The following is a 19015-nucleotide window of genomic DNA, read 5'->3' as shown; positions in this document are numbered from 1 at the left end:
TGTCTTATTGATAGCTGATGAGGAAGGACAACTTGCTCTTAGATCAAGTTGTTCCCATTTCCTCATTGTCAGGTTATCAATTTAAAAATGGCTCATGTTGGTGTCAGAGCAGCATTGTAAATGCCCTGGAGGGGATTTGGTTCTTATCTCTCTTGCCCCAGGATTATTGTTATTATTAAAAGGGAACATATATATCCCTAAGTATTTGTACATTGTGAGTCACATAGAGAAATTACAACTCTTATCATATTGTACTTAGATTTCTCAGCTATTATAACTGAGAAATAAGTTTCTGTTTTCATAATTCACACAGTTTAAGGTATTTTGTTATATCAGCAGCACAAACAAATTGAGATATTATCTTAAGTATATATGAAGGTATCACTAACTGGCTTAGTGAGAAAGACTAAATTTTACTTATCTCTAGATTATCAAGTGCTTTGAAGTTATCCAGTAAACTTTAAAATAAGATTTATCAGGGTAAATAATGATTTCAGAAGGAATTGAAATAGTGCCACATATTATTTCTTTTTCTTTGCTTCACACCTATCTGAAAATCCTCAATGTTAGCAAGGATGGGAAACAAAATTCCAAAGTCTAGGGTCAGAGAGCTAGTACAGGGGTTAAGGTATTGGTCTTACATTTTATCCCCTGACATATACCCCTAGGGACACAGAAATTGAAGTAGCTCAAGCACCATTAAGTGCAGGTCAAAATTCCCAAAACATAAAGAAACCAAAGCTTTGACTCACAGTATTTTCAAATTTTATTTGAAGTTTAAGAGGAATTGCTATGTTGTGTTATTTATTTATTGTGCTTTGGGGCCACATTCAGTAGAGGCCAAGGATTACCTCTGGCTCTGTGCTCAGGGATCAGTCTTGGGCTGGATGGGCCCTGAACAAGGCAGATACCCTACCTGTTGTGTTTATTTCTAGCCTTTAATAAGGTTATTTTAAATTCTAGTCTCGTTAAAGTGATTTGTAATTCTGAGATGCTGCTGTTTGGTTTAAATTTTTATTCATAATCAAATAAAGAGAAAGATACTTATCAATGTTTGAAGAATGTTAAATAACCATTGTCACCACAAACAGGTTATGACTAATTTGAGGTTTTTTATATAGTTACAGTTAACAGGGTATTCATTATAATGGGAATGTGGTTGGGAGGGTATTGAATTTATCTCCTATGTGAACTAGCTTCTCTGATACAACCTTGGGATGAAAGAAGGACTTCACAAAATAAGTCAACTGTATCCCTGCCGGCTCCCCATCCCACTCTTCAGCTTTGTAGGGCATGAAATTTAAAACACAACTTCATGTAACTTTAAAATACACAGAATATAGTCACACTTATCTGTGGGATTTAAGAAAATAAAAGGCAGTATGGTAATAATACTCAGAAACAATAGAGATAAGGGCCAAAAGGACCGACCCATGATATTATGAAACTTACCACAAAGAGTGGTCTCTTACAAGGTATAGCCAAATTGATCTCAGATTTATTTTTCTGCTAGCCATCATTCTATATGCTTTGTTTCAGAGTGTTCTGTACCATTTGTGCCCTTTTTCATCCCCAGTCACTCTGAAACTATTCTGTCTTTTCTCACAGCTCACCTGAGGTCAGTTCCTCACTCCACTTGCTTCAGTCTATATCTTTTTTGTCATTTCTGGCAGTAAAATTTTTCAACATGCAGCTCCAAGCTATAACTTTGTCAATTGTCTACCAATAAATTTCTTCCTCTGGAATAAATGACCATGTCACAGTGACTGATTGGAGTGATTGGAGTGGCTATAATTTTGACTTAACTATATTGATTTTTTTTTTTACCTATTTCTAGATTCTCCAGTTCAAGTACACTCCAAAAATTTTCAAGCCCATCCTAAACCCATTCCTCTGCCTCTTATTTTCTGTATCATCACTAATAGTATCCAGAAGCTAAGGCAAGAATATCAGATTTGTAATTGATTCCTCTTGCACGTAAATTGATCACTACATCTAAATGATTTTTCTTTCACAGACTTAAGTTTCACAAGTTTATCATCCCTGCCACTGACAAAATCCTGGCTCTTCTCTAGATGACCAAACTGACCTATAAATGGATCACCTATCTTTAGGATCTGCGTGTCACTGTGGAACAGAACATAAGCTATTGGGGTCACACAAATTTGGGTGAACATCTCCGTTTCCCCACAATATAATATAATAATAATATAATATATTAGGCAAGTTGTTTAAACTTATAACTATATTCTTATGTTTAGTACAATTTATCTATTTATAAATTTACTATTTAAGGATATAATAAATAGATGTTTACAATATATTTTAGCAGAATGCCTGCAATGTAGTACAACCTCAAGAAAAGCTAGTATTGTCTCTATCCTATTCCCCTCCCTAGCAATTCTCCCCCATTCCTGCAAAAATCACCCTGAGCATGATCCTGAAAATGACTATAAAATATTAATGTGGCTAATAATTAAGTATAGACTTATAATCTCAGCCCATGACATTACCTAATTAACTTGAGGTTTAAATGGCTGCGCACACATCTGTTGATTCATCTGCATGGACAGCAGCTTGGTTTTTTGTTTGTTTGCTCATTTTTTGGTTGTTATTTGTTGTTGTTTGCCAAGTTAGTTATTCCAGCAAAGTTTCTGCTTCAGTGTGAAACATTTCCTGACTAGGGTTTAATGATGAAACTGTACAGAGGTGGGAAGGAGGTTCTTGGGGAGTAAAGAGGGTAATGTAATGTGCTTTATTATACTTTCCTTTCTCCTATTATTTTCTTCAGAATTTCAAAGATTTATCTTATTTGGAATTCCAGATCCTTTCTTTGCATCTGCCCTTTTATTTCATGGTAGTCTAATGGTGCTTTTTTGGGGTCTTTCTTGATGATTATTTCCACAAAACAGCCTACTTGTTGACTTCCTCCTTTTCAGATGTTTCCATCATGCTCTCTGCCCTCCATTCCAGATAAATCCATTGCTTCCATCCTTGTTTTCTCTGGGAAAGTTCTCCCTAATCCCTTTCTCAGTCCCTCCTGCCTCTCCCTCCAATAAACTTACTCCCTCTTCATGATCTCCTCGTGATAATGTGTTCTATTTCAGAACACTGAGGGAGCCAGCTTCTTACTTGTTCATCACAACTGTTTCACAGTTCTCCAATCTTCTAGTAAATTGTCCCTTCAATTTGGATCCTTCAAATGCTGTCTTGTCTCTAGATCCCAAACCTTTTATCTCCAAAGTTGTCTTTCCATTACATTTGGTAACACTGTAGTCCAGATTTCATTTATACATAGATTTCTTTGTTTTCTCTGTGTGTTTGTTATTTGGGGGGGCCACACTCCACAGTGCTCAGGCTTACTTCTGTTTCTGCAATCACTCCTACTGTGGCTCCAGCGACCATATGGGATACCAGGGATCTAAACAGGCAGGCACATGGAAGGCTATACGATCTCTCTGCCCCTACCCTTCTTACATTTTCTTTTTTCTTTTAGTAATATCTTTATTTAAGCAACACATGGTTACAAATGTATTTGGTTTTTTTTTTGTTTTTGCTTTTGTTTTCTTGGTTTTTGGGTCACACCTGGCAGTGCTCAGGGGTTACTCCTGGCTGTCTGCTCAGAAATAGCTCCTGGCAGGCACGGGGGGGGGGGGGGGGCACACCATATGGGACACCGGGATTCAAACCAACCACCTTTGGTTCTGGATCGGCTGCTTGCAAGGCAAACGCCGCTGTGCTATCTCTCGGGCCCACAAATGTATTTGTAATTGGGTTTCAGTCATAAAAAGTACACCCCCTTCACAAGTGCAAACTTCCTGTCACCAATGCCTCTCTCCACGCCCCCCCCCACACCCCATTGTGCATCTAACTCTCTTGAAAAAAATCAGCTTTGATGACTGCTGCCATTAAAACATTCTAGTGTCCAATCCCACTGGGTCTTCCACATTCTCCAAAATTGAAATCCTGCTCTCTTCAGTACTTTCATTTATCAGAATTTTTATATTCTTTTTAAAATAAATTTTATATTCTAATCTCACTGAAGTAAAAGTAGTATATATGAACTCTTTCTGCCTCTTGCTTATATTTACTATTTGTGGGGGGTGGGGTAGGAAAACATGGCTACATCTAGTGGTGCTCAGGATTTACTGAGTTCAGGGATTTCTCCTGATGGTGTTTAGAGGCAGTGCTAGGGATTAAACCCTGGTTGTCTGCATTCAATGTAAGTACTTTAACCTCTGTGTTATCTCTTTTTAAAAAAGTTTTTAAATTATTTTTAATAATATCTTTATTTAAGTACCATGATTACAAACATGTTTGTAGTTGGGTTTCAGTTATAGAACACCCTCCTTCTCCAGTGATACATTCCCACCACCAATGCCCCCACTTCCCTCCTTCCCTCCTTCCCCAACTCCTGCCTGTATTCAAGACAGGCATTCTACTTCTCATTCATTAAAACTGTCAGTTGTTAGTGTAGTTATTTCTCTAATTGCCCTCACCACTCTATCTCTTAAAGTGACTTCAGAAGTCACTGCCCAGTTTAAAATTCGCCCCCTACAGGTTTTGTATCCCAGTTATTTATTTCTAGGGCCATTTCTTGACCTTTCTAACTCTTTATTTATTTTCTTTTTTGGAGTACAGCAGACTGTGCTCAGAGATCATTCCTAGTAGGTTTAAAGGGACATATGGGATACCAAAATTGAATCAGGATCGGCCATGTGCATGGCAAATGCCTTATATGCTGTACTCTCTAGCTTCCCTCTACTATTTTTATGCTCTTTTCTGCTATAGAGACATGTTTCAACATTTCTACAAACTTTAAAAAGAAAATTAAAAAACATAAAAAGGAAGAATTATTTCTTTACCCTGGATCTTTTTCTCTTCCTAATAGAACTCATTTTTTCCCCCCAGCATTTCCTTGCTTTAAATTACTCCTAAACTCATTATTTTTGTGCCATGATCAACACACTTTACTGTGACTATATTTTCCATAAATACTAATAGTTCTGAGTTGCTAAATCCACTGGAATATTTCAGTTTGGATGTACTTAAGAATTTGTGGCTTAATAAAAATAAATAAAGTTTATGACAGTATTATTAGAAAAAGAATTTGTGGTGATTAATCATGCCCTCTATTTTTAAATACTTCACTGCACAAAATATTAACATGCTCAGAAATAAAATAATATAATAAACAAATTCAATATTTATTAATATATGGCTCATTTTGCTAATCTGTTTATATTAATTCTATGTTTTCAACTATTTTGAAGCAAATATTTAGCACTAAACAATATAAATATTAATACAAGTGTTTAAAACATCAGATCACTTAAGGTGATCATCTCATTATTACATCTAAGTTAATGTGAAATATAATCAAATATACAGTCAGTGAAAATATAATCAAATATACAGTCAGTACCGTATTTATTCGATTATAACGCACACCCATGTATAACGTGCACCCATGTATAATGTGAAAATATAATCAAATATACAGTCAGTACCGTATTTATTCGATTATAACGCACACCCATGTATAACGTGCACCCATGTATAACGTGCACCCCTAATTTTCTATTAAAAGTCGGTATAGAATTTTGTTTCACACCAAGCATTGTAATTGACAAAAAAACGTTGTTGAATATGTGCGGCCATGATAAAAATCATTTATTGACAACATAAACTGGTATAAACACAATACCGAAGTAAAATAAAAGGTAACAACATTTATTTTAAATGCTTCAAAGTCAGATTCATCATTAGATACAGTAAAAAATTGTTCCCATTCTTCTCGAGTTAATTTTTCATCAGTGTCCCAGTTGGCAGGAACATCTGTTTCTACAGTTTCTTGGCTTTCTTCTGAATCTGAATTCCACAGCAGGTCGTCTTCTGTGCCGTCCATTTGATTGCGGATGCCTGTCTTCCAAAAACTCTTGATGATCATTTCTTTTGGGATGTCTTCCCATGATGTTTGAACCCAGATGTCACGAGAGATAGGCCAGATTTCTTGAGCCCGGAAAAGGCGCAGTGCGAACTCACAATTCTCCTGCACCCTCATTGGACTGGCTGCCACTGCCACCCCACCCCAGCCCTCGTTTAGAACCCACCCAAATTTTGATTTCTTTTTTTTTTTTTTTGGTAGAAAAATGTGCGTGTTATACTCGAATAAATACGGTATTTGGATTTTAATTGTGTTCTACCTTTTTTTGTTTTGTTTTGTTTTGTTTTGAGGCCACACTTGATGGAGCTCAAGGGTTATTCCTGATTCTATTCTCAGAAATTACTCCTGGCAGGCTCAGGGGACTATACGGGTCCATCCCTGGTTGGTCGCGTGAAAGGCAAATACTTTATATCTCTACCCTGTGACCATGCTTTTCTATTTAAAAGGTTTACCCTATAATGATGAATACAATACAAAATACAAATGTTGAGTTATATACCTGAAACATATATAGTTTATAATGTCATAAACCAATATTACTTTATAATCATTTAATTTTGCAAATAAAGATAACAATTAATAAGTATATTTTAAGATTACTCTTTGGTAGAGGTCTTTATTTCTTTGTACTGGTGAATAGTGCCATCTTTGTTTTTTTTTTTTTTTGATTATACCAGATTCATTGAACAACCTATTGAGGAACATTGAATTGTTTCCAGTTCTTTGCTATTCAATTTTTTTTTTTTTTAAGTATTTGGGTCACAGCCGATGGTGCTCAGGAGTTACTCCAGGTTTGTGCTCAGGGGTCACTCCTAGCTGTGCTTGAGCAACCAGATGAAGTAAGGGGGTTTGAAGTGGATCAGTTGCATGTAAGGCAAATGCTTTATGCCCATACTGCACTCAGTTCCACCCTTTTTTTGACCCAAGGTCTCAAGCAGGCCAAGTATGTACCCCTGACCCATGTGGTATCTCCCTCACCCTCCGTAGTTACTTTAAAAAATATTGAGTAGGGTGAAGGAGCAACAGCACAATGGTATGGCGTTTGCCTTGCACGTGGTTGATCCAAGATGAACCTCGATTTGATCTCTGATCTCTGGCGTCCCATATGGTCCCCCAAGCCAGTAGCGGTTTCTGAGTGCATAGCCAGGAGTAAACCCTGAGAGTCAGAGGGTGTGGCCCAAAAGCCAAAAAAGAAAAAATATATTGAGTAGGACTGTAGAGGGGCAAATGTATTTAAAAGGATGGGAAACTGTTTCAGTCCCCAGCACTGCTTGATCTATAGAGCACAGACCTAGAAGTAACCACAGAGGACTGCCAGGTGTGGCCCCAAAATCCCTCCAAAATTTTCCTCCATTTTTGTAATAATGTACTTATTTACCCCAAATACAAAGAATAATTTTAACATGTACTCAATATAAAATATTTCCTATTAAATATTTCAATTTTTCTTATCTTTGAAAATTGATGTTTTTCTTTAATTTTAAAATGAGGACTGTCTAATTTATTTATAATATATATTTATTATGAGGGAATATTGGCTTACAAAAGTGAAAGTGTTTATATGCTTTGGAATATTTCTTCACCGTGGCCTATTGTACCATTTTAGTTCCAAATGTCTCTCTTCTCCCATGAAACTTTTTTATTTGTGGCCACAACCGGTGAAGCTCAGGGTTTTCTCCTGGCTATGCAATTAGAAATTGCTCCTGGCCTAGGGGACCATATGGGATGTTGGCGGGTTGCGCCACCACTCCACCCCACCCATGCAACTTTTTTTTTTTTTGGTTTTTGAGTCACAGTTAGAAGCTCAGGGGTTACTCCTAGCTTTATGCTCAGAAATCGCTCCTGGCAGGCTCAGAGGACGAAATAGGATGCCAGAATTGGAACCACAGACCTTCTGCCTGCAAGGCAAACACCTACCTCCATGCTATCTCTCCGGCCCCACCCATGCAACTTTTTAACTCTAATTCTGTAATTAGAGTCTAAGAAATTTTATCCCCACCAGACAGTGATTAGTCCCTTACTTCGTTTTGTTATATACTATATATTAGTGAGATCATCTGGTATCTATCTTTATTCTGATTTATTTCACTTAACATTACTCCTGGTTTCATCTTTGTAGTTGTTAAAGGTAAGACTTCATTTCTTGTAGTATTTCTTAAAGTATTTCATGTATTGCATTTTCAACATCTACTTTTCTGTCATTTGACACCTGGGTGATTTTCAGGTCTTGGCTATACTAAATGTTGTTGTAATGATCAGTTTTGCATAAATCTTTTTAAAAAGATCTGTGTTCTTTGGATAAATACCTTAAAGTTGAAATGTTGAACCATATGGTTCAAAATTATTTTTAACTTTGTAGAAATTATCCTATTGTCTTCTGCAAAAATTGAACTAATATATATTTTTGGGACTGTCAACATTTATTTTATTTATTTATTTTTTTTGATCACACCTGGCAAGGGGACCATATGGGATGCCAGGATTCGAACCACCATCCTTCTGCATGCAAGGCAAATGCCCTATCTCCATGCTATCTCTCCAGCCCCAGGACTGTTAACATTTTAATCTCCTATTCTTATTCCATTTCTCTTACCTCTTCCTTAATATTTGTCTTTATCATGATTATGTTTTAGAATTTCTTTTAAATTCCACTTCTTTGGCCTAACAATTCTGACTACTACCAAGTTCATAGCCTGGTACCCTTTCTCTGCTCTTATCCCACATACCAAAATGTCTAGTGGGATTGTGAATTATCACACCTAAACATCTTCCATTCAGTGTGTACAAACTTCATATGGTCTGGTGTTCTCCAGCGCAGAGAATGTTAGTTTCCATAAATAAACTCTTCATATATCTAGATTTCCACCCTCCATGATACTTCTTTTCTTATCCTTATGTTTTATTAAATTAATCACCATATTTTTTCAGCTTCTTAAATGATTCATAAATCATATATCAGCTGCTTTCCAGCTCAAATTATTAGTTTAAGTCACTGCCATTTATTCTCTATTATTCTTAGGTGATCTTTTCTTACTCCCAAACATTGTCAAAATAACCTTTTAAAGTACAATTATTACAAAGCTACTTATCAGCCATAAACCTCCAAAGGCTCTAAACAAAGTCCAAACCTCTAAAATCCCAAATCCCTATGTCATATATTTCTCTTGGTGTTTCTGTTTGTCATTTAATGCAGTAACACTCAGAAGATCAATACCAAAGCTATCACAGAGGTAACTTCTGGGGAGAAGATGGCATGGCTGGCAATAAAGGAAACATAACGGTAGGGTGAGTACTGATAAAAGTGGTTTTCACTAATTCAGTTGTTTGAATATTTTTTCAATTAGAATATGTTAAATTCTGGGGCCAGAGAGGTAGTCAGTGGTCAGGCGTTTGACTTGAATGCAGTCAACACAGGACAGACGCCAGTTCGAATCCCAGCCCCATATGGTCCCCCAAGCCTGCCAGGAGTGACTTCTGAGTGCAGAGCCACTTGTGACCTTTGCAATGCCGGGTGAGACCCCAAAACAAAACAAAACAAAACAAAACAAAACGATGATGTTAAATTCTTATTGAAATGTTTAAAACAAACACAATGGATCTTATGAAGAGTAAAGGAAACTATGTCCACCTTGAAGGCAGATCAGACTCACTAGCTGACTATATAAGGTAATTAAAAAGCCAGCTCACTAGAGATACTTCCAGCTCTCTACCACTTTCCCCAGTAAACAAATTATTCTCTTCCTCTCAATATTACCTGAGAATTCCAATCAAGATATTCTTACCTTTGTGGTCCACAGTTTAACAGTCCAGTCAAATGATGATGTGACAAACAGGTGTGAAAAGTCAATAGGACCCACAGCCATGTGGCAGTTAATTCCTGTCACTGGCCCTTGATGACCTTCGAAGACCTCTCCAATCCCTGCTTTGCTGCATGAAAACCCAACAGAGCAGAATTTTAATGACTCTGCAAAAATGGTGATTTCTTTACAAATAACATCAGCAACAAACTTCTCACTGAATCATTATTTGTAACTAGGAGGAACATTATATAAAGCCACTTTCACAGTTAACAAATACTTGCAAACTTGCTGAACTAAATTTTTTTATGATAGTAAACAAGGCAGGACAGTGAAATAATTTTAATGTTCAAAATTTAACCTGAAAATAAATTTAATAAAATTTTAACAGAATTTTACCCCTTTAAAAGAATTCCTACAATGCTACCATTGCAGCAAGACTCTGATACAAAGCAGAGATGCTTACTTCTTAGAATCTTTAATATCTTAATAAGTTCTGCTGACATTTCACACATATTTTATTTTAAGTCTTTTTGACAGGGGTGGGGAAGAAGCCAGTCCTGGCTCTTTACTCAGATATCATTTTTGACAGGGCTAGCGTTCGTATGGAGTACTGGAGATTGGACTCAGGTTAGGCAGCATGGAAGAAAAACACCCTAACAACTGTACTATCTCTGTTTTATTTCGAATTCTTTTAGGTAAATATGAAAGTCCTTATATCTTGTATAAAGACATTAAGACATTTATCTTTTTAATTTTATTTTTTAAGTAAATCAAGGTGAGATAAAGATTAAAAGTTGTTGATAGTTGAGATTTTTTTCAACACTCAATTCTTCACCAGTGTTCATCTTCTACCCATTTCCCAGTAAACTTCCTTTTATTTCACCCCTACCCACATCCTTCCTCTATGGCAGGCACTTTCCTTCTTGCTCTTTCTTTCTCTTTTTCCTTTTAGAAACTGTTTTCAATACTGTCACTGAAGGAGAATATGCATATTACTTTGCTTCCTTTCAATTCCCAGTTCTTATCCAGAGTGATCATTTCCAACTATTATTGTCACAATGGTCTTTTCTTTGCCCTAACTACACTTCTCACCCATCATTTCTATTTCTTATGGGTTTTTTCTCATACAATGGATATTTTATTTTTATGTCCTGCAGGTGAGTGCTATTATCCTATATCTGCCTCTCATCTTCTGACTCATGTCTCTCATATCTATGAGACATTTATCTTTTTTTTTTTTTTTTTTTTTTTTTTTTTTGGTTTTTGGACCACACCCGGCGATGCTCAGGGGTTACTCCTGGCTGTCTGCTCAGAAATAGCTCCTGGCAGGCACGGGGGACCATATGGGACACCGGGATTCGAACCAACCACCTTTGGTCCTGGATCGGCTGCTTGCAAGGCAAACGCTGCTGTGCTATCTCTCCGGGGAAACATTTATCTTTTCAAGAAAATTTCTCAAATTAGGTTGATATATACATAAAATAGCTATCAAATGCATATCACTACAGAATAATACACAAATATAAGTGCAACATGAAGAAATAACTTTTAATCAATGCATAAAAAGAATTCACACAGCCAGAAAATATAAATTTTGTGGTAATGATGCTTTTATTGCTCAATTTTTTTTGTTTTGTTTTTGGGGCACACCCAGTGGTGCTCAGCAGTTGCTCCTGGCTCTGCATTCAGAAATCACACCTGGCAGTCTTGGAGGAAAATACAAGATGCCAAAGATCAAACCCGAGTCCTTCTGAGTTGGCCGCATGCAAGACAAATGCCTTACCACTGTGCTATTGCTTTGGCCCCATTGCTAAATGTTTTAGCATATAGTTTATACTCATTAAATATCTGTTTAAATAAATGATAGTGAGTGCAATTTATGCCTATCCTATTAAACAGATATTGTTGAGAAATAGCCATACAAAGTTTGCAAGTTGCCCACATAGCTAACTTGCTTCTTTAACTAAATCGAGATTATTTCTACTACCCATTGACCTACAACCCACAATCACCTAACAGTTTCCCAATTAGAAAACAAAATGATACATATTATGAAAATTGATGGTCATAAAATTTTAAATATGACAACTATATGTCACTAAGAGTAAAAATGAATTGTGTTCTTAAATATTCTGCCTTCATAAGTACAAATAAATGTCAGTGTGGACCAAATTTAAAATCAGAAGCAAAGTACTATACCAGGGATTTCATGTAACAGGCACTCAAAAACTATACCCAGTGGAACTGTTTCCACATGCGGTCATTTAAATTTGCTCTAATGAACATGATGAACTGATCTTTGAAGTAGTTCCTAGTGAGACTCGACTTACTCTTAACAGCATCCCTAGGGGTTTATAGGGTGCAAAATGAGGACCTTGTTTAATTTATGAAAGTGGATTTGCACATTCTGTATGTTTGGTGAAAATAGAAATCTCCATCCTCTCCTCTGTATCAGTATATAACCAAGTTAGTTACTACAAAGCCAAATGCCTGCTGTTTCTTAACTTTACTAAAACCTTTGTTTTATGTCAACTGAATGAACTGATGCAAAAGGCAAAACTTATAAAAGTATTTGTAATTTACACACTTGGTATATTCTTTTAAACCGCAGTAAACCTTTTGACATGGATTGAAAAAGACAATAGCCATGAACAAACATATTCACTATGTAAAAGATTATTCTGATAAGAGAAACTTTACAAAACAAAGGAAGAAAGATACAACTGAAAGGTATCAATGAATTGAACATGTCCTATATACTTCACAGATAACTAAGTTCCAGAAATAAGTCTATTAAACCAAAGCCTTTTTGTGTCTCAGAACTGTGTAGCTGAAGTTGTAGTTCCTTGTTCAGCTCACTGCATTCTGTCTCCTAACACATATGATACTACTGTTTTTGTAGGTATTTGTCTATCATCATCACTTCCTTGAAGATAAGAGACCAGTTTAAATGATATTTGCATGCCTGGAAGCATCTAGTAAAGCATTCTACTCAAAGTAGGTGTACAAAAAATGTTTGCATGAATGAACTACTTTATAGACCTTCTTCTGTTTTGATAAAACTGTAATGCATGATTTTAGCCAGTTTTTATGAAGTGGGAACTATATGCTAAGAACTAAAAAGCCAATTTCTCTTGCCATCTTTCAATCATTTGAGTAGGACAAAGTCATCTACTTTTGTGAGAACAGTGGTGATCTCATAGGTTGTATTGGACAGTAGAAAAGTCATGTTTTTGGCTGCTTGTTATTTCTACAAATTACTAAAACACAGGAGCATGAACTTGGAACAATTTTTAGTTTCTTGTTAAATAGAAATAGCCTGCGATGAACACAAGAGGTGAAAAATCGATAGAATTATTACAACTGAAATGAAAGAGGAATTAAGCACCAAAGTGAACTCAATAAACCTTTAAAAAGATGTGAAGTTGCTTGCTTCAGTTTAGTATACAATTTTACAATCTGGTCTAAGTCGTCAATTCTGCTTCATTCAGAAGGTTTTGTTTTCTAGTGGCACTTGCAGATATCTGGTTTTTTGTTTTTTTTTTTTTTGGCCACACCCGGCGGTGCTCAGGGGTTACTCCTGGCTGTCTGCTCAGAAATAGCTCCTGGCAGGCATGGGGGACCATATGGGACACTGAGATTCGAACCAACCACCTTTGGTCCTGGATCGGCTGCTTGCAAGGCAAACACCGCTGTGCTATCTCTCCGGGCCCTTTTTTTTTCTTTCTTTCTTTTTTTTTTTTTTGACTTGCAGATATCTGAAACAAGGTAGAGTTTTTGTCAATTGCAAAGTCTTCCTTAAGTCATTCCAGCAATTCTTACTGGTAAAGAGGGTTATATATGCAGCACATTATAACTTTGCAATTTCGTATTGTCATTTTACTCTCAGATTTTCAGCTCCGTGCTTTCTGGTGCCAGGAATCAGAAAGGGAATAGATAATGAAATGAAAATAGGTATAGCAAAATAAATTAATAACAATTGAATCACTGGAATAAAATGTGATTAATATTATTTTAGAAATATGACTTAGCAAACCTGACAGTCTGGATACTAAGAAACTGATAATAAAAACATATATGTGAACAAACCTGACGATATAATCTTACCCCTTTTCTAGTTAATAGGAATTATTACATTAAATGGTATCTATCATAAAGTAATTTTTTAGCTTATTGTCTTCTCCTTACACAGGAGCTCACATTCTGTCCTTACTGTCTATTTATGATCTGATGGAGTTGACACACCTGCAATTGGAAGCTTTTAGATATTCCTTGAAAGAATGATAAAGGAGTGGAAACTCTAAAACCACAGAAGAGAGATAGTTTTTTTTTTCCTCAAGAGAAACAGGAGAAGCTTTGGTGTGGCATGCCCTCAGTGCTGGAACTTGAGTAAGTAGGATGACAACCAGGCAGGAAGAGAGAAATGCCAGATGTGGCAGAAGAAATTGAAAATACAAACTTAAGGTGGTAAGTTGGGATATGTAATGTGAAGGTTATTTTCCCTGAGAGGGGTATGACTGGAGATTGGGAAAATGCAGGTAGTCAAGGGTCTCAAATATATGCCAAGAACCTTTTCATTAAGGCAGTGTGAACCATCAAAGACTTAGAAATGGCCGAGGACCAGAACAAATATTAAAATTCTTCAAAATAATGAGGACTGGGAGTTGTGCTTGTGTCTTCATAAATGTCTCCCTTGTAATACAGAGTGGTTATAATCCAGAATGCAGAAACAGTCTTTGAGAAATGAACATGTCATACACAAGGAAACAAAACAAAAAATCACCTTCCATGACGACAGGCCGTGTAGACTGTTCCCTCCTCGCTGCCAACCACAAAGTTATTGACGTCTCCTGTCGGGAAAGCCATTCCGGTAACTGCCACAGGTTTGGACTTATTGTATACCAGCTCCATGCTCTCCTACCAAAACAGGGGGTGGTTACATTCCCTGTCAACTCTTTGCCATGCCAAAGTTAGCATGGAAAAATCATTTGGCTAAATTGTCTGTTTGCTTTTCACACAGCATTACAAAAGACCCCAGCTGTGCCAGAAACCAAGCTTTACTGCTCCTGACATTCATGCTTCTGTGTATCTCTTGTTTCAGGCCGGCTGGATTTCATCAATGTGTGTTGCTGCTTCTTAAGTCAGGCAGAGATGACAGGTGAGAATTTTGGAACTAATCGTGCAGAAACTAAAGATAATACTGTAATGGTTACACTTGTCAGCCCCAGGCTTTAATAAAATACACAATACCCTTATATTTACAAACATTTTCAGAATCAATTGTTCATGAGGACACACATGTATTAATATCAGATGTACTAGGCGCACTTCTCAAAGCGGGAGTGTGTGTCTTCCATGGACTAAAACCAGAAAGTTGACACTCAGGTTAAGAAAAAAAATCCCATATTTAGCTGGAGCCAGATTTCAGCTGGAGCTATGCTATTGGATGTATACTCTGCAAGCAGGCAGAGAGCAGCATTTTAATAAATCAGCATTTAAACAATAAAAGGAAATCTTTATTTTACCCAAAGTGATTTTAAAAAGTGGGCGTTAAATATTTTAAAAGGCATTCTGCATCTGAAGTAGGTTTTGTGACAGTAAAAAGAAATAAAATAGGGCCCGGAGAGATAGCACAGCGGCGTTTGCCTTGCAAGCAGCCGATCCAGGACCAAAGGTGGTTGGTTCAAATCCCGGTGTCCCATATGGTCCCCCGTGCCTGCCAGGAGCTATTTCTGAGCAGACAGCCAGGAGAAACCTCTGAGCACCGCCGGGTGTGGCCAAAAAACCAAAAAAAAAAAAAAAAAAAAAAAAAAAAAAAAGAAATAAAATATAAATGGTGTCACTAAATATTTCCTATCATTTACATCAAATAGTCTATTTTGTACATTTAAGTAAGTTAAACAATAATTTTTGGGGAGCATATCATAATCATTTGAGAGTGCAGTTCTTTTATGTAAGCAAGTAAATCAGGTCATTTCTACTAAGAATTCTGAACTTGCATTGCAAGCTGACAGTTGAGGCAGTGCAGACTACATGATCTTGTGTAATTTGCTCAGTCCATGAGAGCTGTGCACACAGAGAATGCAACACTGAAGGGGACCATGTTCCATTTCAGTACCTTAACTGAGAGGACCCAGTGATCGTCCCTATATGGTTAAAGTGAATAGCAGAGAAGATACAGACTCTTGCTTGACAATCTAGGAGAAAGAAGGTCCAAGGCAATTTCTGGATGCCTCCATGTCTCCCTACCACCCAGGAAAGCCACATAATGAAACACTCAATCTCTCAAAAGGGACAGGAGTCTGTGGGCATGCTAAAATGAAGAACATCGGGCTTGTAGTCCCTGTATGACTGGCTTTAGCCTAAACAAATACACGTTTAATCAGGAAAATAGGCAATTAAAAATTCCAAAATAGAGAGTTTACTTTTATATCTGTTTGTAATCTCCATACTTATAAAAAAGGCAAGAACAACTTATTGCTGAGAATTCTGAGATAAAAATATCAGCAAAAATAAAGGAAGGTAAATCACATGATCTTGTTATCTGCCTCTTTTTCCACTCATCCCCCAAATTATAAAAAATAATATAAAAGAAAACCAGGTTCAGTTTTAGTATTCTCTACATTTGTCTTTGTGGAGATTTAAAGGAAGCTACTGGTGGTTTCTACATTTGTTCTCTACCTTGAAACTTTAGTGTCTCCTAAATTGTATGAGAAATATTCTAGAGTCATTATTTCAGAAACAAAATTGAGAATTATCTCCTAGCTATCTTCTATAATTTTGTTTTCTCACATTTTTTGGTAAATGCTATGATTATAAAAATTTTTTTAGCTAAGAAGCAGTGAAATATACCTCCTCACACACTCACAAAGAAATAATGGGAAGGTATATACACATACATATATGGTTAATTATGTATGTGCTTTCTACATACACATGTAGACAAATGGATACTCTAAAAGTTGCATTGAGATGTCACTTTCTACCTCCATGGTTGCTTCTACTTCTGCTCCTTTGTTTGGTTACCATTACTATAATCAGAGGTGATTTAGAAACTTTGTAACATTAAGTTTTTTATTTTTTCCTTGTCATTATTGAACAAGGAATGGTAGGAGTTATACTGACAAGCATTCCAAAGGCTAAAATAGATAGTTTGACTAAGGCTCTGTATATGCACTGGTTGTTTAGGCTATAAATAAAAGCAAAAGCTGGAATTCTATTTTGTTGGGATATTTTTTCTCCATGCAAATACCTATCAGTGATTGTTATGTTGATTTCCAACCTTATTTATATTTGTTATATTATGCTATAGGATAAGCACAATTCATATCACAGGCAACTTCCATAATTGCCATGCTTTAAAATGGATTATTTCATTTTTACTTGAAACTGACCTAGGATTAATGTATTATATTAATTACATGATTTGTGGCAAAGGAAATGGGTTTGACTTCAAGAGGTGGCTGCTGATAGTAGGCTCCACTCTTTCAAGTGCAACCATTAGTTTTAGTTCCTTTAGGATGTGAGGGTTTGGGTTTTAGGAGCTATGTTCCATTAGGGGGCTATCTCTTTTAAGCAGGATGCTCTTCTGTATAAGGGAAAACAAACCCACCTGTGGAGTTGAGAGCATATCCAGGCTCCAGGAACACATTTTACCATCAGTGGATACAGTGATGAGATTGTGAGCATTCTGGGTCCCAACAACATTTACACAATACACGGGATGCTGCAAAACATAAACATGGAAGATCAGACTCCAAAACAAGAGGAAATGCTTGCATTGAGTATCAAATCCATCACTCTGAAACAAGAATTAAGGAGTCACATAATCCTACAATAATAGAAGCCTCAGGCCATTTGCCACTTTTTATTTGAACTTGATTTCTTTCTAAAAGCTCTGGCAGCAACATATCATAGTAAGAAATCTTACAAAGCTGTACCTTGCTCAGTCAGATGAAATACAGCAGTTAAAGGAAGTGAGAGCAAATGAGGATTGGTGGGGCTAAAGTAGCTTTGGGAGCCAGATTTGGATTGCTTGAGTGAATATATATCTACTGCAGAGTTTGGCTTCTAACATCTTTTGTTTTGTTTTGTTTTGTTTTTGTTTTTTGTTTTTGGGTCACACCTGGCAGCGCTCAGGGGTTACTCCTGGCTCTAGCTCAGAAATTGCTACTGGCAGACTCAGAGGACCATATGGGATGCCGGGATTCGAACCACTGACCTTCTGCATGCAAGGCAAAAGCTTTACCTCCATGCTATCTCTCTGGCCCCCTTTCTAACATCTTCTAATGATGGAGTCATCAGAGAGGTAGCACTGTTAAATTTTGGAGTGAATAATGGTTGGAGTTGAAATAAATAAGAATCGATGGTTTGGGGCCGGAGCAATAGCATAGTGGTAGGGAGTTTGCCTTGCACACGGCCAACCCTGGAGGAACTCTGGTTCGATTCCCAGCATCCTATATGGTCCCCCGAGCCTGCCAGAGCGACTTCTGAGCATAGAGCCAATAATAACCCCTGAGTGCCTCAGGTGTGACCCTCCCCCGAAAAAATAACTGATAGTTCTATCTATTATAGTCACATGCCAAATATTTGCTAACATACTTACAAATGTAGTTAATATTCATCAGTCTCTTTAAAAGAGATTGTGATGGTAGGAATTACTGGCACAATGCACCTAGTAAAATAACATTATTTATATTTATAAAATAATATTCTTTTATGCTACTGTTCTTTTAGGCTATGATAGGCTTATTTTTCAAAATACCATCTGAGTTAGTATGGATTCAAAGTTTTGGCTAGGGGCTTGATAAAAGTCCTTTTTATATCCTGATAATTGTAAGCAAGTTGAATTAACTTAGCTCCTGTTATAACTGTAGAAGGATATCCCACTTTGTTGAGCACTAAACGGTAGGCTAAAATCATTTGCAGCTGCACACGAAATAGTAAATGGAAGGTTAGCATAAGCAGAACCTAGAAGTAATTTGGGTTAGATTTCAGGCAGCTTAGCTACCCGTGGCCAAACCACAACTTACTTGATGCTTCTCTGTGAAAATAACTGACAGTCAAAGTCTTACTCTTGATGAGTTACTGTCTCTAATATCTAGCCACAACTACAACAAAACAATCTATAATATTAGAAAGTTGATATAATAGAAATGATGATTCCCAAACTACTAATTACCATATAAACTACTGGTCAGAAGGAACCATAATGATCATCTAGTAGAGCTTCTCATCTTATACCATGAAGTATCCCAAAATTGGCTTA

General features: G+C 36.6%; 1 protein-coding gene across 1 annotated transcript in view; it reads right to left on the bottom strand.

Moving 5' to 3' along the window:
- The window catches only part of DYNC1I1 (dynein cytoplasmic 1 intermediate chain 1), a 377776-nt gene that overhangs the window by 65064 nt on the left and 293697 nt on the right, over positions 1 to 19015 (bottom strand). Inside the window, 3 exon segments of the mRNA XM_049785233.1 lie at positions 9730 to 9874; positions 14531 to 14664; positions 17360 to 17473. Coding sequence (XP_049641190.1) covers positions 9730 to 9874; positions 14531 to 14664; positions 17360 to 17473 — 393 coding nt within the window.

Source organism: Suncus etruscus, chromosome 1 (assembly GCF_024139225.1).
Source record: "Suncus etruscus isolate mSunEtr1 chromosome 1, mSunEtr1.pri.cur, whole genome shotgun sequence".
Classification (NCBI taxonomy): domain Eukaryota; kingdom Metazoa; phylum Chordata; class Mammalia; order Eulipotyphla; family Soricidae; genus Suncus; species Suncus etruscus.
Note: the sequence above shows the minus strand (reverse complement) of the source record. Positions and strands in the feature narration are given on the sequence as shown.